The sequence below is a fragment of the Rousettus aegyptiacus genome, unplaced genomic scaffold (assembly GCF_014176215.1).
Source record: "Rousettus aegyptiacus isolate mRouAeg1 unplaced genomic scaffold, mRouAeg1.p scaffold_m13_p_7, whole genome shotgun sequence".
NCBI classification, from domain to species: domain Eukaryota; kingdom Metazoa; phylum Chordata; class Mammalia; order Chiroptera; family Pteropodidae; genus Rousettus; species Rousettus aegyptiacus.
Window position 1 is genome coordinate 14,288,639 of NW_023416310.1, and position 21,456 is coordinate 14,310,094.

Here is a 21,456-nt window from a genome sequence, read left to right on the forward strand (position 1 = left end):
GAGACTGCAGGCAGGTGGCCTGAATGTTCCCCTGCGTGAATGTCCTCCTGTACGAACCGAAGGCAATAACAGAGCAAGATTGATGAGAGGGTCGATAAGGCGTAGCATGTGAGGTGGCGGGAGAATGCTCAAGCTCTGTACAAATGAAAACAAAACACCTCTCCAGCTTCTGCCCCGAGACAACAATGCGAAATGTGGGTTGAGCAAATTGCACCCAGGCGAGTAGTCGGGAGGCCCATGCATCATCCCTTTCTAGGTGTACCGCGCATAGGCGGCCACGGCGGGGTACAGAATCTCCCACCCAGGGTGCACTGGGGAAAGGGGGCGGCCCTTGGCCATCCCCACACACTCCCTCCTCACCCATCACCCCAGCTCAGAGCCACAGGTCATCTGTGCCTTGTCCTGGGGTCCAGGTAGAAAATCGAGGCCAAGAGAAAGAAAAGAATTGGCCCAAGTCCAATCATCCGGAGGAGGGAAAAGCTAAAACCGGAACCCAGAGCTCTCACCCACCTTTCGGTCTTTCCTAACTACCTGTGTGGGAGACACCCGTTGGGAATATGAGGAGACTGAGGCCCAGAGAAAAGCCGTGATGTGCTCAAGGCTGCTGGTGTCAGTAGCTCGGCCAAGGCTAGAGGCCATGGTCCCATCTTTTTGCCGCTCAGAGCAGAGACTGCGTCCTACACCACTGAGCTTTATCTGAAACCAACCACTTCTTAATTCTTTGGCTGAATGTCTAAATAAGGATTTTTGCCAATTCTGAGCCCTGCTAACTGATGAAGTTGTCAGAAAAAGCTCTAATGATGCTAGAAAATGCAGGGAGCCAGCTGCCAAATTGCCCTCCCAGCTCTGACTCTGCATCAGGGAATCAGGACCCTCCCACTGGGGGGCGGGGGTGGGGGAGGGGTGCTGCTAGAGGTTGAGACTCTGCTGCTTTTCATCAGCTGTGTGATGTGGACAAGCTCCCCAGCTGTGAGTGAGGCTAACGACTCCCTCCTCATTGGGTTACTTTGAGGATTAAATGAGATGATGTGTGTGCAACATCCCAGCACAGTGCCAGGCACAGCACGGATTGCGGGGCAGGCCGGGAGTGTGGGGCAGGAAGGCCAGCTGGCCTAACTCTGCTGAGCTGACCGAGGTGGCCACGCCTGCGGCCCTGGGTGAGTGGGAGCTGAAGTTACCAGCTGCATGAGGGGAGGCGCCGGGTCAGCCCAACTATTTATTTTGGGAGCGGGGCTGGGGCTCTGATGGGATGAAAGGCTCAGAGCACCCTCAGGCCCTGTGAGGTGGGGCCTTGGGGTGGGATCCTGGAAGGCTGGGCAGGCCTTGCCCTTTGTTCTCTCTTCCTTTCTCAGTGGAACTTTTGTCCCACTCAGGAGTCTGGGCACTAGGGGTGGGTCCTGGCTTGGGGACTTGGGAATCAGATAATCGCCAGGTCAGGCTCTGAGAGGGGCCCTCCCATATTGAGCTGGACCTAAGTACAGGCCTCCCCAAAACACACACATGTTATCAGCCCCAGGACTGGGCTCGGGTGGGCATCCTAGCTAAAGATGGGAAAAGCCATTCCCTCTCAGTCACCAACTGCCCAGGCCACAGCTTCTTCCCATCCTTCTTCCTCCCCCTGTTTCATACATGTACACACAAGTAGGCAGGTACACACACACGTCACCTGCTTAGTGACCTTTCGTCTTTCCCAGAAGATGGAAAAGTATGGGGAAGAATGAACAGGTCTTGGGTGCAAATGTATTTTTGCCATTCTGTGGCTTCGCATAGAGCTTTTAACTTCTCACATACTCAGTTTCCTCGTCTATAGAACTGGGAAATACCACTGTGCTTTACAGACCTGCCGTGAGAGTCAAACGAGGCAGAGCATGAACAGGGCCTTGCAACCACAAAGCACATGACTAATGGCAGTGGATATTTGGGGCTGGAAAGTAGAATTGCTATAACCATGCAATCTGCTTCTATTTTTAGCAAGCCAGGGAGAGAGTGAGTGTGAGGGAGGGGACCAGACAGTGGCCTAAATACAGCATGAGGATTATCACTGGGTCCAGCTGTCCTGGTCTGGGCTATGGGCGATCAAAAGGATCCCCCTCCCAGGATGCTGCTTTCCTTTCGTGCTCAATTCTCTGCCCTCCAGCTACATACAGCGGGCTCAGAGGAGTGCTCCAAGCTCATGGCAGCCAAGAGGCGAATGTTAGGAGTGGGTAGACTGGCTCCTCCCCAGGGATCAAACCTCAAATGGAGTTTTCTCAGGATGTGGTAGAAATGGATACAGCTTAGGCTGGAGTGGGAGACACCCCGGTTCCGCCTCTGATGGGCCCTGTGACTTTATACAGTCATGTCCTCTTTGGGCCTCGGTTTCTTCATCTGTAAAGGTCTGTCCACCCTTGGGAGTGAGGTGGTGGCCATGAAAAGGCTCTGATCAAGTTGATCAAAAAATGTACGGGACGGTCCTCAGAGCCCAGGTACTGCCTCCCTTCCCAACCCAACCTCTTCTCAGATGGACTGGCAGATTCGGAGTCTCTTTAGGTGTGACATCACCCATGTAAAAGGGGTTCAGGAGCCCAAAGGCCTCTGGGACCCCTTCCAGCCCAGGACTCTGCAAGACGAAGCAGGACAAGCATTTGTAATAGTGAGGTTTTCACTGGACTGATCACTTATCCCCTTTGACCTTCTGCCTCCCCAGCTGTCAACGTGGATAATAACTCAGCCAGCTGAGGGCTGCCATGAATTAGGGCAAGTGTCAGAGGGCTGAGTGCTGTCCTGGCCCAGCCTCAGGACAGCACTAGAGAGGTCCTTCTGGGGCCCTTAAGGAGGGGCGCTGTGCCCAGACCGCCCTAGCTGTCCCAGAAGCCACTCAGCATCCTAAGAAATGGGGAGGCATTGCTGATAGAGTATGACCAAGGTGTCTTGGGCTGGGTCTCTCTAGGAAGGACTGTGTCCACCAGGTAGCCTGGGCGATCCTCTCTGGGCCCCAGCATTTGGCCGGGTCAAGAATCTGAACTCTGAAAAACTCCAAGTTTTGTGATTCTCCCGTTTGTTCTTAACCTTGAATTTCCCGAGAAAAGGCTTCATAAGGCCCCAAGACCTCATTCAGTTCACACTGCATAGGAAACTCACAGTAACTACTTATGGGGTGAATGAATGAGTACCAGGTGTGAGGATCCCTATTCCTCAGACTCCAAAAAAAATGTCTTTTATGCATGGGAATTTCCCTCCAATAATCAATAGGACAAGAAGCGATATCTCCCAGGGATCCTTGGGGAAGGAGGAGATGCCTAGAGAGCAGTCTGGCAGGGCTGAAGCGTGGCGTGGGGACAGGAAAGCAAGGGGACAAGACTCTGAGGTCCCCAGCCAAATGGAGCATTTTGGAAGTTGGGAGTGGAGAGGAGAAGAGAAAAGCCCAGGGCGGAGAGGGGCGAGCGAGTAGCTGCTGTCTGTCAGACGATTCTGAGACGCAGCAAGGAGAGAGAGTGGTTTTGAGATGTTTTCCTGGGCATCAGGGATACAGCTCTCATTCCTCACCAAAGACGGCAGGTTGCATATTTGCCTCTTTTCTCCTTCCCTTCTGACACCCAGTGAAAGTGACGTAAAGTGAAGGGGGTCTCTGGAGGCATGACCTACAAAAACAGAGAGAACACAAGAGAACCGTGACGTGCGTGGGAAGCAGATGAATGCATGGCGAGTGACCCCGCAGACACAAGGGAGCAGGACCCTGAACCTGCGGCGGGAAAAGTTGATGCAACCTGTGCTGCACCCCAGAACCTTCTGAAAGCTCTGGAACTGGAAGCACCAGGTTACACTGGAAATAGAGGTCGGCTAAAAAGAGGATGGGTTGAAAGTCTTGAAAAGTAGTTGGAGTTCTAGACCTCTCCCCGCTCAATGCTGAGGGGCGATTGCCCCTCCCCAACCCCTGCAGAAGATTAGAACGCCGTTCTCTGGGAAGAATATAACAGAGGCTTTCAGCTCTGGGGACCTCAGCCACGTTTGACAACTAGAGAATCAATAAATACACGCATGCTGAAGCCTGAGACTCTGCCGGCCCTCTTTCCCGACTCAGCTCGAGTACTGGCAGCCAGGATGCTACTCCTGTCTCCTCTAGAGTGTCCTCAAGAAATGGCCCCTTCAGCTCACCCTCTAGGAAAGAGCTCCAGTTGATAAACCCCACCCAGGGACTCGAGCTTCGAAACAGCTTTTTAGCAGCTCCCCCCTCACACACGCACACACTCTTAATGATGAGCAGACAATTACCAGATATTCAAGGAAGCCCACGGACAGGAAAGATGGAGATCCAAACAAGCTAGTGCAGAAAAGCACCTTGGAGAAAAGATCAGAGGAGCCATTGAATCCGGGAAAAAGTAGAGGATACTATTTTTTAAAAAGGAATAAACGGAGAATAAAAATGAGCTCTTGGAAATCAAAAGCATGATGGCAGAAGTGAAAAACTAAGGAAGAGCAAAGAGATGAACATGCAAAGTAGGAGAGAAGAGATGAAAAGTAAAGGACCAACCCCGGATGTGCATCAGGGTATTAGAGTCCCAGAAGGAGAGAATAAAGAAGAGGGGAGAAATTGTCAAAGAAATAATTCATCGAACTGTTCTTGAGCTGAAGGACACTTTCCACTAAATGGGTCCAATGTTTGCCCAGTACGTGGAGAAAAGGACCCACACCAATTCACACCCTTGAAAATTTCAGAATACGGGGGGTCAAAGAGAAGAGTTTACAAGTTTTTTTTTTTTTTTTTTTTAAAAAAAAGGGGGAAAACGAAACAAAACAAAAAAACAGGTCACCAAAAAGACCAGGAAACAGAAAGGCTTTGGACTTCTCAATAACAGCAGCGAAGGTTAAAATGCAATAGAGTGATGCTGTCCAAATTCTGAAGAAAGTTGATGTCCAAATGTCCAACCTATAATTCAATTCCATCCAAACTCTCGATTAAGTGTGAGGGGAGAATAATGCAATTTTCAGATATGTAAGGTGTCAAAACATTTACCTCCACATACCCTTAATCAGGAAGCTACAAGAGGATGTGCTCCACCAAAACAAGGGAGTAAACAGAGAGAGAGGAAGACGGTAAATAGCAGATCCAAGGGGGAGGTGAAAAGAAATCTGGATGATTTTGAAAGGAGATCCCAGAAAGGCAACGTGTACCAGGCTCAGAGGGCAAGTGGCCTTGATTAGGACAAGTTAGTAGGCTCCAAGAGAAAACTTTCATTGAAAATCGAATGTATAGGAAATATCTCACTTCTGAATGCCTTTAGAGGAGATTTAGAGAATCGGCAGAGGTTTGTGTCGACTTAACACAGAAAACCAAGCAAAAACGATGATTAGACCAGGAAAGACAACATAACCATAGTTATAACCAAAGGAAAACATGACCATAGTCTATCTCATGGCTCAGCTCTGAACATCATATGCAGCCACGACAATGTAACAACCCGAATTATCATACAACTACACTGGGAGGGCTGGAGGCGGGAGCAATGCCCAGGATGGGCCTAAGGTGTGGGGAGAGCTAAGCTTCTTCTCCAGGGGGAAGTTCAAGGCTGAGATGTCATGAAGGGGGCAATACAAGTGCGCTCTTGAGCGATACGGAGGCAAAGAACCAGAATCAGCTAAGAGCTGAAAAGGGTAGCTCCCTCCGAAGAAAGGAAATGAGAGTAATCCTCACAAGGCAACGTGACTCTTGGCATGCTTGACTCATTTTGACTTAAAAACTAACTAACTACATAAATAATTAAAAAATACACTCCCATCCCTGCCCCTCCTACTTTGGAGATTTCTCGAAAGGCTGAATAAACATGAGGACCTCTCGTGCCGAAAGCCTTGGGGGTCGGTTCTTGGCAAGCCGCTCTAAGCAGATAGGCCCAGCCTCTAAGCAGGCCTCAGAAAGGCTCAGAAAAATTGGGGATAGATGGAAAACGAGATGGAGTTGAAACTTCAGGAGCCACAGCTGGAGGGCCTCCTGACACCCCTGGCAGGTTTCCAAACCTTTTTGTGCTTGTACGGAGCTGACGCTGAGACAGTTTGCAGGAAGGGCTGGGCTGCGCACAGAGCACCTGTCATCAGGAACCCCAGAGTGGACCGTGGAAAGAGGCCAGAGGAGCGTGGCGGCCCCATGCACTGTGCAAATGTCCACCAGACCTGCTCTGAGACCCTGAGATCTTCCCTCAGGTCCTGCCACCCGCCGTCCTGGGCCCAGAAATTAGAAACTGGGGCCACACCACGCCACCACTCATCCGTGTTTACAGAAAGCAGGATTGTTATTTACAAGAACAGAGACACTGAGCTAATTCACTTTTAAAGACATCAAACAGAGCAGCAGACAAAAAGAAAACAGAAACCTTCTGAGTGGAAAAGGCAGGGCATCCTTGTCAGCAAGCTTTTCCTGCTACCCTCTATTGCCCAGGTTGCTCTCTCTCTCTCCTGGCTCTCTGCTGACGGGCAGACCCTTTTCCCAATACTAACCAACCCACTTTTTCCCCGAGTGAAACCAGTCTAAGAAAACAGAACACTCTTCCCAGACCACTCAAGACCCTGAGCCAAGTTGCTGCAGTGCCCGGAGCTCCCTGGGGCCCCATTCTCAAAGCCTTTTCCACAGATGTGTTCTGGGCAGTGTGAGTCACGCAGCTTCCGTCCTTGGGGCTGTAGAGGGCACAGGGACACTCAGGCCCCCACCTCCCAGCAAACCTCTCCTTGCTCATTTTGGGAAACAAGTTTTCTGTTTCGTCCAGGATCGGAAAGACACAGAGAGGAAATCTTAGTGCTAAATCTAAATCCCCAGAAGTTAGTCTGAGGACCAGTGATAGTGACAAGGTCCTTGACAACCAATAACAAAGGCGGAAAAAATAAGGACAGAAAGAGTTGTGGATGGAAAGAACTGTTCTTGCTTCTGGATTAGGTCCTTCTTACGTTTTTGTTCTAAAATGAACATTTAAAAAAAAAATGATCGTGATTGTGGTTGACATATTTTTTAATGTCCTTACTTGGCAAAATTGGAAAGCTGGCTTCTCTAGCTAGTCCTTCCTCAAAAAAAGAAATTAAAAAAAAAAATTATGGGACTATGAAAGTCTAAAGTCTGGGACATACTTTGGTAGATGATACAAAAGGAAGTAAACCAAGCTCCAGGGGCAGAACCGCAGACTCGGAGGGTAAGGAGGGCGCCAACGCAAGCAGTCAGGTCTCATCTTGACACCCAGGTGTGTGCTGCGAGACACCTCGGTTAAACGCTCGCCCGGCCCCGCTCGCTGCCCATTCTCTCTGCACACAGTTCTGACGATTAGAAAGTGCTTCCTCGTCTTGTCAAGAAACCGTGGTCCTGACCCAGGCCTAAGGCTGGGAGCACCTAGGCCCAGGCCTGCCCTCTCTCAAGGAAGACGGTTCCGTGCCCACAGCCCTCCCACCCAGGCTGCTTTGGTTGGGATCGATTGGCTTCCCTAACCGCCAATCATTCCTCTTGTGAAGTGACTTGCCTAAGATCGCATGGCTAGCAAGTTAGTTCAAACCCAGCGCTTCTGTGGCGGGCCCCGTACCCTGTTCCCCCCCTCTCCTCCCCGCCCCCCCCCCCATTCTCTAGATGTGGCAATGGCTCAGCGTCCTTAATTCACGAGACGATTCTGGTTGTTCGGAACTAGTTGGAAAAGCAACAAAGAAACAAACAAAACACATACAAAAAAGTAAATGTGACCCAAATGAACACTTACATATCTGCATAGAAAAAAGTATGGAAGGAAATAAGGCAAAACGGTCATGACAGTCATTCCCTGAGGTGGGCTGCCTGATGATTTTTATTGTATTTTTGCTTTTCTGTGTTTTCCAGTTTATTTTACAGTGACCTGGTTTTTACTTACATGATAAAATAAAATAATGACCATTTAGAAAGATGAGATAAGAAAAATAAAATTAAAGTAATTTCGTCCCAAGACCCTGCCTCAATTCCCAGCCGCTGTCCAGTGAACAAGCTCTTGGGGGGTCCGGTGCTCCAGAAATGGCCCAGACAGCCATTGGACCTGTGGGCGTGGCCTGCCCGCAGACCCTCCCTCCACAGCTCTCCATCACTGTGCTTTACAGCAGCCTGACCCCCCCCCCCCCCCCACTGCATCCACCCCCTAGCCTGGCTTCCGGGTGGTGAGCCCGCAGCTAAGACGACCGCACACCACCCAGGGTCATCGCCAGGGTGCTCCTGCACATCTGCCCCTCCTCCGTTCTTCTCCAGCCTTGCCGCCTTCCTCATCCACCGCCCCTAGCTCCCGCCCCCTAAGGCGGAAGAGAGGAGTGGGGGTGGTGGATGCTGAGGACCATGGCTCACCCCTGTGCTGTCTGTTACACACAACACAGGGTGCCCAATTGTTTTTACAGACATGAGGCTAAATGCTCAAAGGGGAAATGTGTCGTATGTGGAGTGTGATAGAGCTGAGTCTGATCCTAGGCCATTGTTTGTCCTCTGGGCTCAGAGCAGAGACCTCAGGCCCTGCTGGGGTGTGCTGGGTCCGTACAGGGCACTGGGCCACAGATCACCTGACACCCTCCATGCCAGCCCTCCTCATTGCTCCTCTGTGTTCCCAGGGTGCCTGGCAGACTCAGGCACATGGTCAATGCTGAGCTCAGCCCTAATTAGAAATAGAGGGCCCAGCCCGGGGGACCCAGTTTTGACCGATAGCCCAGCCTCTGCCACCAGGTGGCCCTGGGCAAGACTTTCCCTTCTCAGGACCTCAATTTTCCAATGGGTAAAACCACGATGAAGGGCCTTTGACAGGGATTAGACTGGGTGGTCTCTGAGTTTTTTTCCAGGGTTAACATTCAGATATTCAGGGACTGACCAGTGACGTCACCCCCCACCCATTGAGCCTTGCTTCTCCGGGCTGCCCGTCGGGTCCCTGAGTGTATAGTCTCGGTTCCAGAGAAGTTTTAGCCACCGCACGTAGGTGTGTTTGAGCACATGCGCATGCGTTGCTTTGGAGGGGTGTGGATGTGAGAAGAAGGTACCAGAAGGAAAGGTTCTCCCTTTTGTACCTGGCACAGGTACATTCTCCAATTATTTCGCCTTTTTGGGGACTCTGCTCCCTTCTTCTCCAGAGCCCCAGCCATCGCCACACCCTTCCACACCTCTTCTCATTCTTTTGTCTTTTTCATTCCTGCCTCTGTCTCAACCCTCAGCTCTGTGTTCTTTCTCTGTCATTTCATAGCCTCCCCCACCCCCGCCATGTGATCGCTCCCTCAGGATGCCTTCCCCCCAGGTCCCTCTTCCAAGAGGTGCCCACAGCTCTCAGGGTGCATCGTGTTCCAGACAGAAATGAAGATGGGTTCTATTGCACAATGACAAATTCAAAGCATTTTTTTTTTGCCGAGATCCGAATGAAAAATCAGGAAGTCTGACACCGTTATGATTTGTTAAGCCAACATTGCCTCTCTACGCATTGAACAAATTTTAATTAAAATCTCAGAAGTGATTAGGGAGCTCCTTTTATTGAGTACCTCTAGGCCCTTCCGGGCACCCTGGGGGGAGGGCAGGGCCTTTTCACAGCAGGGGCCAAGATTCAAGAATGGTCCCTAAAAGACTGGGACTGGGGGATGCTGACAGCTCAGGCAAGCACAGCCTGTTGGAGTGCACGGAGCCGTAGGGAGCACATGGAATCTCTGGGCCACCCTCACCCCCCCCCCCGCCCACTTCACAGGTGAGGAGACGGAGGCCAGCACTGTCGCCCCTCAGCAGATTCTAGGGACACCACCCCCACCCCTCCCACCATCCTGGACTCACCCTCAGGGCCGGCAGGGAGCTGACCTGGTCCATGGTCAGCGTCGCCTCCTTGTAGTACTTTCCAGGGGGGCAGAGCTTCAGGAAGGTGTCGTGGATGCTAAGAAGAGAGGTGTGATGAACTGGGGTGTGGGGGCCGCCCAGGCCCCTCCCTGCTGGGCTGTCTTTGGAGGAAGGGAACCCAGGATAGAACAACACCAAAAAGACTGTAATAAATCATTCCACCCTTCTAGACACATCCCCGAGGCTCCAGTGCGCCCAGCACGCTGGGGGATGGGCAGTGCAAAAAACGAGCCCGGTGTGAAGGAAGGTGCCTGGAACGTACTCTACAAGTGTCAGTCAGAGGGAGGCAGAGCCGGAAGGGACTTCTGTTGCCACTCAGTCCAGTCCCTCCTTCACAGATGGGGAAACCAGTAGGACCTTGCTTGGGAAAGCCAGCATGCCGCCCCAGGCCATGTGCCCAGGCCCACCTTCAGCGCAGAGAAAAGAGGTCACTCGGTGAGTGTGACCAAGTCAGGATTAGCACCCAGCCTCCTGCAGCCGGCAAACCACATGGCTGCCTTAGGCCCAGCAAGCTGGTTCTGCTGACTCTGAGGAATGGGTAGGGGGAGAAATTCTCCAGGAAAGTTGTGCAGGGAACTGAAGGACAACAAGGAGAAGAAAGTCATTGTTGCTGGAGTGGGGGCGGGGAGAGCCGTCTGTCCCAGCCTGAAGGAGTATTTTATCACCGTCACTGTTAGAATTATTGGTGAGAGGTGATAATAAAAAGCAGATTGACCTTCAGTAAACGTTTAATTTTTAAGAATTCCCTGAGGCCATGGACCTATAGTGCTGGTGCCCAGGGCAGACTGCTCCCCGCCGTCTGCCACCGGGGTTCATCGCTGGGAGTGCCTGCTGCAAGCTGCTAATTCTCACAGAAATGTTTCCTATGACCTGCAGGACAATCCTGCAAGAATGAGACCATTATCTCCAGTTTACGGACAAGGAAACTAAGGCTCAGGGAGGTAAAATACCGTGCCTGAGGTCACACAGCGGTCAGTGTGAAAGCCGGAGCTGGAGACACCCCAGCTCTTTCCTCGGGAGCCCAGAGAAGGGATGTGTCAGGAAGGGAAAGGAACCCCGCTTGCTGCTGCCACCTCTCTTCTCATTTACCAAGCTCTGTGAGCCCAGCGAGCTCAGGCACATTGTCTCATTGAGTCTTCCCATCCACCCCTGGGAGAGGCATTAGGGGCGATCATTTCTGTACATGGATAAATGGAGGCTCAGACAGTTTAAGGGGTGTGCCCAAGGTCAAACCACTTAGAGGAGATGGAGTGGAGTCTGAACCCTAAACCAAGTTCTTCAGGCTGTGCTGCCTACCCCTAAAGTGCTCACCTCTACCCAGGTGGGAGACCCGTAGCCCCAAACCTCTGGAGAGCCTTGTGGGGGAGGGGTGCGATGGGGAGGGCCCCGTCTGGACTTCCCAGGCTGCGGAGCGGGTGGGCTGCCTCTCAGCTGCCACAAAATGTTCTCCTCCTCCAAATATGGATCAGCCAGCTCTAAGTGGAGCTCTGAATTAATCACTAATGGACTCAAAGTCAAAGCCATTTGAAAAACTCACACACTCAGCCTGCCAGAAATCATGCAGCCCAGGCTGTGGCTTCCTCCCGCACCTCGCCAGACTTGGGGGGGCTGTCTGCTCCCCTGCTGCTCGCACTCGGTGAGACCTTGTACCTGCCATGTCCCCTCAGGTCCCCTCTCCGCTGCTCACAGCTGGTTGGGCCTCGGACCTGCCACGCCCCCTCTCAGGCCTCACTTTCCCTTCTGGAAGGTGAGTCTCCGTGCTCCCCGGGCTCCGTGCAGTTCGGGCATCCTGCGGCTGTTTCCGTACCTCTCTCTGGCATCCCGTCCATGCCCTGCCTCCGAGGCTCCCTGATTCAGTGGTTTTCATCTGGGTCCCACATTAGAATCATGTGGAAAGCTAGTGAAAGGATCCGAATCCACCCCTAGAGATTTTCATTTAAGGCCAGGATAGAGCCCAGGCGCCTGTAGGTTCTACGAGCTTCCATGTTTCTATGGTGTAGTCAGGACTAAGAACGCAGCTCCAGTGCAGACCTCGATCTCCAGCCTGGGCTTAAGGACCTGGGCCCTGGGGTCAATAGTCCTTTGCCCTGTGGTACAGCCTGCAGGTATTTTATAAATAACCCTATCTTTAGCTTGCCAATGTGGCTTTTAGTGCCATTGTCTGCTACCTCCAAGCTGTGTGACTTGGGCAAATCACCTCATTTCTCATTTGCAAAAAGGAAATGATAATACCATGAACATAGCAGCTACCGCACACTCAGCACTGACCCCTGCGCCAGGCGCCTCTCGAACTCCTAACATGGATTCGATCATCTAATTGTCCTGATAACGACCATGCGAGGTTAAGTTCCGTCACTCCATATCACACTTTATAAGTGTGGAAACTGAGGATCAGCGAAAGTAAGAAACTTACCCACAGTCACACTGCTAGGAAGTGGCCAAGCTGAGCCTCGAACCCAGGCCTATAACCACTCCACCTGCTGACCTTCCGTTTTTCCAAGAGGACCAGGAGCTAACGGCCAGGACAGGGCCTTGAGACTGAGAAGTCTCCAATTATATCGCACAAAATTTCTCCTCTAGATTTATTCTCACCTATTGGATAAGCTCTTTGTACACAAATGTTTAATATAACATGATTGGTAAAGCTAAAAATCATAAACAGCTTAAGTATACATTATAGGGGGTTGGTAAAATGAATTACGGTTCTTCCATAGGAGAGAATGCTCCATAACCATTAAAAAAGAATAAAACGTTTAAAAAAAAAGAAAGTCTAGAACAGTACGAATGCTATACTATGAATGGGTAAATGCTACAACATGAATTGGATCAAATTTTTGAAGGCTGTATGCGGTCTGTCTATTAGGGATTCTTCTGGAAAGCTAACTGAGAAACTGACAGAATGGTGGCTACCTTTGGGGAGAAGGCCTGCGAAAAGGAAAGGGAAGCATTTACTTTTCATTTAGAACTTCCTATGCTATTTGAATTTTCAGGCCCACGTATTATGTTTTAAAATTCTATTTTATTTTTATTCACAAGTTACTTTTTAGAAAATCTCAATAGGGTAGTAGGATGTGAATCATTTGGAGTTTCGTCATATTTTTGTATATCTTTTTAAGAGTGAATGAATTTTAATGTTAAAAGGGAAATAATGTGGCACCGTGACTCCCTGTATTCTGGCCACCCCTCAGTCTCATTTGCGCCTGGGGAGTCTCATACCTGTGGCAAAGTCATTGCCTTGTCTGAGACGGAGAGTGGGAAGTGTGGCGTTTAAGCTGAACATCAGGCCTCGGGAGGGTGAGTCCAAGCAGAGAAAATGAGGGGAGAGGGTCCCAGTCCTGAGGGCATAAGAGCCGTCTCCTCACTCTAACCTCACCTCACCCCCTGCCTTAGTAAGCTCAGTTACTCATCTAACAAGTTTTTGCTGAGCACCTGGCTTCATGCCTTTCACTCCCTCTGCAGCCCCATGAGGGGTTATCCTGAAGGATGTCGTTGACCTGGAGCCTTCCCTACTGGACAGTCACCTGCATGAGAACAGGGACTGTGCATTGCTCACGGTTCTACTCCCGGTGTCATCACAGTGTCTGCCACAAACCAGACACCAAAGAGAGGCTTGGAGAGGGAGGGAGGGCTGAGAGAGATTCCGTAGCGCATCAAGGTTACTCGACCAGTGAATGGCCCAAACGGGCTTCAGATCTGCTTCCCGAGGCTTTCCTCCTTTTCCTCATTGTCCCAAGGAGGCCCTGTCCACTGCTGTAATTCTATGAAGAACCCTCACCCCGCCGCCTTGGATCTCAAAGCAGCCTAAAGCCTGATATTTTACTCGACTCTAGTCAGCCTGGGAATCGTGACCTTGGACCCTCAGAACTGGAGTCCGTCTCTGCTTCCCTGTGCAGCCTCATTGCCAGGGCTCTGTGGCTTTGAGCAGGGATCACACTCAGGGACCAGAGTGAAGCTGTACCCAAGGCAAGGCCCCAGCTCAAAGGGAGAGAAAGGGGGCCCCTCTACTCACCACAGGATTTCGTTTCTGGTCAAAAAGGTCAGGGCCTACAACAAACCACAGAGAGATGATGGCCCACTCTGTTCAGCCCTGCCCCGGCCCCCCTGGGGAAGTGAGAGCTTTGGAGGCTGAGGCAGAATAGCTCATGCTCTTATCCCACAGCCAGGGAAGTGGAGGCTCCCCGGCCCTCTGCAGTGAATGCCCAAGGTGGTGGCAGAGGAGGAAACGGTGCCCCTCCCTCCTCCCCAGTCTCCGATGGCTTTGGGAAGGAGTGTATAGGCACAGACCTGGAGAGAAAATCAGAGACAAAACTACAGCCAGGCTCTGGAGCAGGTGACAGATGCGGAGGGATCTCTAAGGGCTGGTCTGGGCCACATGGATGTAAGTTTAGCAAAGGCGAGACCACCACTACTCGGACTGGCAAACTCTAGATCTTCGGGCAAGAGTTTTCCCACTCACCCCACCTGCCTCAGAAAGCCCCCACCTCTGCCCGGAATCTCCTGCCTGATCTACCCACCTGGTATTCTTCCAGGTCCTCCCAGTGTATCTGGTACCTCAAACACTGTCCCATGCCAAGCCCACCTTTCTCTCTGCTGTCAGCAGAACCTCAGCCCCACAAGTTCACCAGTTTGTGTGGCCAGGTGATCTGATTGCCATGGTGATCTGCATTCCATCCTCTGCATTCTACCTGAGCCCCTGAGTGGGCAAAGAAATAGGTTCTTTTGGTCTTCAAAGCTAATAGACATCACCTCGCCCCCACCCCCAGCCAAACAACAAACAAAAAGGCAGCCCAATAGCAAGCTGAGTATCATATTGTTGGCTCGGGAATCGCACTGCCTGGGTTCGAATCCCAGATCTGCCCATGCTGACAAGACATGTGACCTTGGGCAAGTGATTCACCCTCTCTGTGTCTTAATTTCCTCATCTATAAAATGGGGATGATAAGCATGGGATTGTTGTGAGGATTATTTAAGTTAATATAGGTAGCAATGCCTGGCACATAGTAAGTGCTCAATAAAGGCTAACGATTAGAACCAGATCCCAAGCACTGTGCTAGGCACAGGGACTCAAGATGCATAAGCATAGACCCTGACCTCAAAGAGCACAGAAAAGGGCATTGCACCCCATTAGTGAGGGTCTCTGCAGGAGCAGAGGGCACATTCGAATTAAAATAATTTAAAGAGGGTCTAATAAAGGGACTTTATGGAACTCTCCACAAAGCCAAAGTCGGGGTTTGGGGAAACCAGCCAGGATAGTGCAGCATCCTGGGGTTAGTAACCACAGAGCTGCTACTAGTCCTGTCTGTCCCATGTGCATGTAATAAATACCCCAGCATGACTCTCTTCTCTTCCTCTGATCTCCTGAGGGGACAAGAGAGCAGGGCAGAGGGTGAATCTGGAAGGACAGAGAAGTCCAGCTCAGCACCAGCGTCACAGGCCAGGAGAGGCCTCCTGAGGCCATCTCCCCACTCCTGCCTCTGGGGTAGTCTGCACACTCACCCACAATGTGCTGTTGTGGATTTCCTGGTTTTACCTTGCTCCTTCCACGCGCTTTCCTAAGTAAACATCCAAGGGCTTTCTGTGGAAGCTCATTTATATTTCTGGAAATGCAACTGCTCATGTTTCTTCATCTGTCCTCCCTTGAGATAGAGCCTGGCAGAGGAAACTCAGGAGACCTCAGTCTTCCACTGACTTGGCAGACACAGGTGGAGCACCTACAGTGTGCCAGGAACCCGGCTTGACCCTGGGGAGAGATGAGCGAATGTGGTCTCAGCCCTCAAGAAACAGATACTTGCCATACATGCTCCCCAAGGGAGATTGAGCAGATGTCATCAGAGGCATAATAGTACAGTTATGAATATTTAGAACGAGTCATAAAACTACTTACTCTGAGCCTCAGCCTGCTGCCTTTAAAATGGGAATAATAAATCTCCACATTATAAGATGAATGCTAATGTAAGGATTAATTAAAACGTTATATGTATTTAGCTCTTATTTAGCAAGGTACCTGGCACGTGATGAGTTCTCAATAAAGGGTAAATTATATTACTTTTTACAGTTGGGCCTGGAAACAAGAGAGGATTCTAGCAGGCAAAGTCAGTAATTAAATCCCATCGTCTGCTAAGCCCTTTGAGTTTCTACCATCATTTATTGAGCAGTTTCTCTCTCCCAGGGGTGTCCCTATAAGCTGTCGTCCATCATGGACACACGTGAGGTCAGCAGGCTATCGCCCTTTGAAGCTGGTGATGCCGTAGGGTCCCACAGCTGGTGGGTGGGCAGGGGAGGATACAATCCCCAGCCGGGATGCAGGTGCGGGCCTGGGGATTCCCACGGCATGGGGTGGGGGCCAGGTGAGCTGTGTGTCACACCCTAGGGGCTTGCTTCCTTCTCAAGAGTCACTCACTTTTCCTGTTACATAGAGGGGGAATGGCGGGTGGCAGGGCTGGTGGGTGCCTTTAACACCCAGCCGACACTTGCTAAAAGGAGAACGAAAACAAACTAGAGAACATCCCTGAGGCTCAGAGCTTTTAGCTATTTTATTCAACAACTATTTATTGAGGTAGGCAGTGGAGATAGAGAGAAAGAGACAGACAAGGTCCTGCCCTTAAGGAGCTAGACACAATCGGAAAAGCAACATCTCTTAGACAGTGATTAAAACGCCATGAAAGAAATCAAGGATGGAGAAGATGTGGGGCTGGAGAGGCTTCCTGAGGAGGCACCATTTGAGTAGAGACCTGAGGGCGCCCGGCTGAAAAGTCAGGAGAGTTTTCCAGGCCCAGAAGGTAACGGCATCCAGCTAGAATCTAATAACACTGGTTTTCACTGTATTTGTTTATGTGGCTTCTTCCATTTTGGAGGTGATGCGGGTTTGCCATTTATAACTGTGATATAAAGTTTCCTTTATAAATATGTCTAATAAATGAAAAGAAATAGGAGCCCAACTACATAATAATATCAAGTAAATAGTTATACAGGAAGTAAACGAATATGCCAGAAATCACAAACATGTTTCTCTCTCTTTCTCGATCTCACCTCACAGGTTACCAAGGCTTACGAACTCTACTACTCTCCTCTCTCTTTTAGTTTTCATCCCCCTACATCCTCCCCAAACCCTGCTCACCATGCCACCCCCTAAACACAGGCTCTGTGATTTCATCCTAGAGAGGGTTTTCATTGCTTCTCGCAAATAACAATAGTAGCAATAAGAATATCACCTTACATTTGCATATCCCTTTGTAATTCCAAAATGCTTTCTGTATGCACTATCTCATTTGCCCAAGAAATAAAAGCCTATGCTCCCTCCTCAAAAGAAAAGAAAAGAAGAGAAAGCCCCCCTCCGGTATGATTCTGCTTTCAATTTGCATCCCCACCTGCCTCGTCCTATTAAATCTCTCACACTCCTCTTCAGCAGAGATTTTGAAAGGGGTGTAATTGAGCAGCGGCCCTGACAGTTCTGCATCCTTCCTCTCTAGAGTCCTTGCCTGCATGAGAACCCTCTTGTGTGGGATGAAATGTATTCTTTGCAAGGTTTCTGTCACCTTGCAATGAACCCTACCAATTGTTTAAACTGCAATTCCTACTCTGACCTTGATTTAGATGTCTCTTAAAATTCGAAAAGGGAGGGGAAAAAACTCTCATCCAGAATACATAAAGAACTCTTACAACTCGATCCTAAAAAGACAAATAGCCCAACTGAAAAATGGGCAAAGGATTTGAATAGACATTTCTCCAAAGAAGATATATAAATGGCCAATGAGCACATGAAAAGAAGCTCATCTTCTTTAGCCATCAGGGAGATGCAAATCAAAACTACAGTAAGGTACTACTGCACACCCACTCGGATGGCCAAAGTTAAAAACACAATAAGCGTTGGTGAGGACGCAGAGAAATTGGACCCCTCATACACTGTGGTAGGACTGTTAAATGGTGTAGCCACTTTAGAAAGAGTTTGGCAGTTCCTCAAGATGTTAAGCTGAGTTACCATATGTTAAAAACAAAACAACGGGCACAAAATGGAGTTACTCATGCTAAGCCCCAGATCACCAAACCAAGATTTAATTTAACTATAGTTTTGGCTCTTGCAGAAATGGAACCTTAAACGAGCCAATCAGGAACTACCCAACCAGCACTAGTGAGGTCATCTGCCTGGTAGACCCCTGCCATCCGCTGCACCTTGCCACAACCAATCTGATTTTTGCTAGTACAACCTCCTTGTTCCCACTCCATTCTGCCAATGAAAGTCTTTTATTTTGTACAGCTCCTTGGAGCTCCTTTCTATATGGTAGACTAGATGGATGCTGTCCAATTTTTGAATTGTTGAATAAAGCTAATGAGATCTTTAAAATTTACTCGGATAATTTTTTTTAACACATATGACCCTGCAATTCCACTCCTGGGTATATACCCAAGAGAAATGAAAACATTCGTTCTCACACACACACACACACACACACACACACACACACACACAACTTGTACATGAATGTTCATAGCAAGATTATTCATAATAGCCAAAAAGTAGAGACAGCCTAAATGATCATCAACTGATGAATGTATAAATAAAATGTGGCATATCCAATATAATAGAGCATTATTCTGCAATAAAAATAAATGAAGTATTGATACATAGTACGACATGAATGAAGCTTGCAAACATTATACGAAATTAAGGGAGCTAATCATAGAAGGCCACATATTATAGCATTCCATTTATAGGAAATATCCAGAGTAGACAAATCCATAGAGACGGAAAGTAGATTGGTGGTTGCCAGGAGTGAGGGGAGGGGAGATCGGGAGATTACTGCTAATGGATATGGGGTTTCCTTTGGGGGTGATGAAATAGTCTAAAATTAGATGGTGGAGATGGTTGTACAACTCTGCGAATATACTAAAAAATATCAAGTTGTGCATTTGAAGAGTGAATTGTAGTGTGTCAATACTTCTTAATAAAGCTGTTATTAAAAACAATTTCGAGGACCATGTATGTCCTAACTTTGTGCCCAGCACATAGTAGGACCACCTTAAATATGATTAAAGGAACATGTAAATGAGATATTATATTTTGAAATAGTTTCCGATCTATTTCTTCAGCCCAGGAGCCTTGTAGTTGGGAAATCCACCCGCTGCAGTTACTCGGTGCCGAGGGCAAGGGTCGATCCTGTTGGGGCAAGTTGCTGCCCACCTCCGAACGCCACCTAGGTTGTGTTTGAGTTCCCAGCAGCTGAGCAGCCTGGAAAGCTACGCTTTGTCTGAAGAAAGGATTTTCTGAACTCCTTTAGTGTAGCAAGAGACAGACCTAGGGGTGCAGACTGTGGCATCTTTGGGGACATCCTGGTGGGCAGGAAGGAAAAGGGTGGAAGGCCTGCCCTTCTGGTCTTGGGGACCAGGGATGAAGAAGACAACAAGGATGCCAGACTGTCATGAGCTCACTACCCAAGGATGGAGGCACAGGGGTATTAGAACATCCCTGGGTGCTGTGAATCTCAGCGACAGAGTCGCGGTTCCTCGAGCTCCCTGGTTGGGGAGCGGGGGGTTGGGTGACTGCGCACCTCTAGAAATTGACCTCATGCTCTTGGCCACCTCCAGGATGTTGCAGAGTAAAGGTGCCCCAGCAGCAGAGGAAGCATGATCAAGGCAGGGTTCCTGGCTTCCCTGGCCATGCAGGGGACCCAGAAGTCCCATATGCTCAGGTAGAGAGAATCAGAGGGACAGAGAGCACAAGCAAAGGCCTGAAGAGCCCACGAAGGCATTTTCCCAGGGACAAATGGGACAACACAGACTCCCATGGTGCTTGTTGGCACGTTGCCAAGAAAGCCAAGTGTGATCATCATGCCTTGTTGGATCCCAGCAAAAATGCACAGAACAAGTACAGATCCAAGGACAACACCCCCATGGCCTGCGGAGCCCCCTCGCATAGCCGGATACTGACTTGGGGTAGAGAATGTGGTACAAACCCGAAACACCGACTATTTACGTAAAGGGATTGGCTCATCCAAAGAGACTGTTTAAACCAGTTCTTTAGTTTTCCATTTACATTGCCTAGAGGAGAGTAGGATTGTTATGGCAGGAGCTGGAAACAGAGAGTAAATCTTCGAATAGACGGAACATTTAAATGGGAAAGAAATTATTCAACTTGGAAGACACTGGAGCATTATTAATGGCAAGTCTAAGGAATGGAAGCTAGGAAAGAATTGCTGAGCAGTTTTAGAGAATAAGCTCTGTTTTCTTTGCACACACCAACGGAAGACTCCATGACTAGGCCAGGGGGAGAACGCTGAAGTAAGAGTAGCCAGAGGGCTGATCCGCCTGGCCCTGGTGACCCTCGCCAGCTAGACGAGCAGGCTGGAATCTGGACACGGACAGTGGGGGAAGGAAGGAAGAGTAGGAATCTAGCTAGGCACGCCCCGTACCGACCGGTGCCTTCAAGCAAGACGGCTGCTCACCACGCCACGTGCCCTCTTCCCCCAGTTGTACTTGGCTCACCCAGGCTCAACTCAAAGGTAGTTTTCCTGCCTCTGCATCTGGCTTCTGGGACGAGTGGAGATGGGCCTACGTTTGGAAGAGACTGAGCCTTCTGACAGGTGAGCGTGGCTCCCCTGGCAGTGGTGCGGAGCAAGTAAATCTTGTTAAAAAGCAAGGCTGATGCTAAATACCTGGAGTTCATGAAGACTCACAGGTTAAAGGCATAGTACTCCACAAGACTCCCCAAATTTCTGACACCAGCCACGAGTTCTGAGGTTCCCAGGACACCTGCACTTCTGACCAAGTGGCCACCATCCCTCCAGGTTTGATAATTCACTAGAACAACTCACAGAACTCAGGAAAGTACTACACTTATAACTATCGTTTTATTATAAAGGGTCCAAATCTGGACCAGACAAACAGTGTGTCACGTAGCATGAGGTCACAGAGGGTCTCACATGTGAAGCTTTTGTGTCCTCGGGATGTGTCACCTTCCTGAACCATCGATGTATAACACTCACTCGGAAGAGCTCACCCAAACAAACACTGGTGTCTAGAGTTTTTATTGGGGTTTCATTATGTAAACATTATCGACTGAATTGGCCATGTGATTGAAGCCCCCTCCCTTCCCCAGAGATTGGGCTGATATCTGGCTCAAAAACCCAGTCCTTTAACCACATGGTTGGCCCCCACCCTGAGTCATCTCATTAGCATGAACTCAGACAGGGTCTGAGCAGCCTACCGTGAATAACGAAGACATTCCTATCACTAAGGAAATACCAAGGATTTAGAGGTCACCTCCCATGAACTGGGGACATAAGCCACCCAAATTCATTATACAGCACTAGGAAATCTGGCGTGGGGGTGGGGTAGAGTTAGAGAAACAGAGACCTAGATCCAAACTGTTGAGAAGGAGTTAAATACCTTCCTTTCCAGAAGAGAGTGAAATTCATTTGAGGTCTAAAAGATTTACCCAGAGGAAGAACATGGATAGGTAATATCTTAAAATTTAAATCTTTGTTTTTTTCCACCTTCTCATAAGAGACTTTTTTTTTTTCTTTAGTCTCTCATTCACACTGCCTGGGGGGAAAGTAGAATTGTTATAGCAAAAGAAAAAAGCTAGAAGCCGCCAATATTCCTCTTTTTAAAAAAAAAAAAAATTAACGAATCAGACTGGCGAG

The 21,456-nt window shown here is 49.5% G+C and overlaps 1 protein-coding gene and 1 long non-coding RNA gene across 2 annotated transcripts in view; one reads left to right on the forward strand and one right to left on the reverse strand.

The window, feature by feature from the left end:
• CIB4 (calcium and integrin binding family member 4) overlaps nucleotides 1–21,456 on the reverse strand; it is an 84,905-nt gene that overhangs the window by 29,485 nt on the left and 33,964 nt on the right. The window contains exons 2-5 of the mRNA XM_016129054.2: nucleotides 15,314–15,557; nucleotides 14,332–14,510; nucleotides 13,827–13,861; nucleotides 9,758–9,854 (exon numbers count right to left, since the gene is read on the reverse strand). Of these exons, the coding sequence (XP_015984540.2) occupies nucleotides 9,758–9,854; nucleotides 13,827–13,861; nucleotides 14,332–14,385 (186 nt within the window). The 5' untranslated portion in view covers nucleotides 14,386–14,510; nucleotides 15,314–15,557. The remainder of the gene's footprint in view (nucleotides 1–9,757; nucleotides 9,855–13,826; nucleotides 13,862–14,331; nucleotides 14,511–15,313; nucleotides 15,558–21,456) is intronic.
• LOC118605191 lies at nucleotides 899–4,747 on the forward strand. The gene is made up of 2 exons (XR_004951971.1): nucleotides 899–1,157; nucleotides 3,580–4,747. It is a non-coding gene; the product is annotated as an uncharacterized LOC118605191 (long non-coding RNA).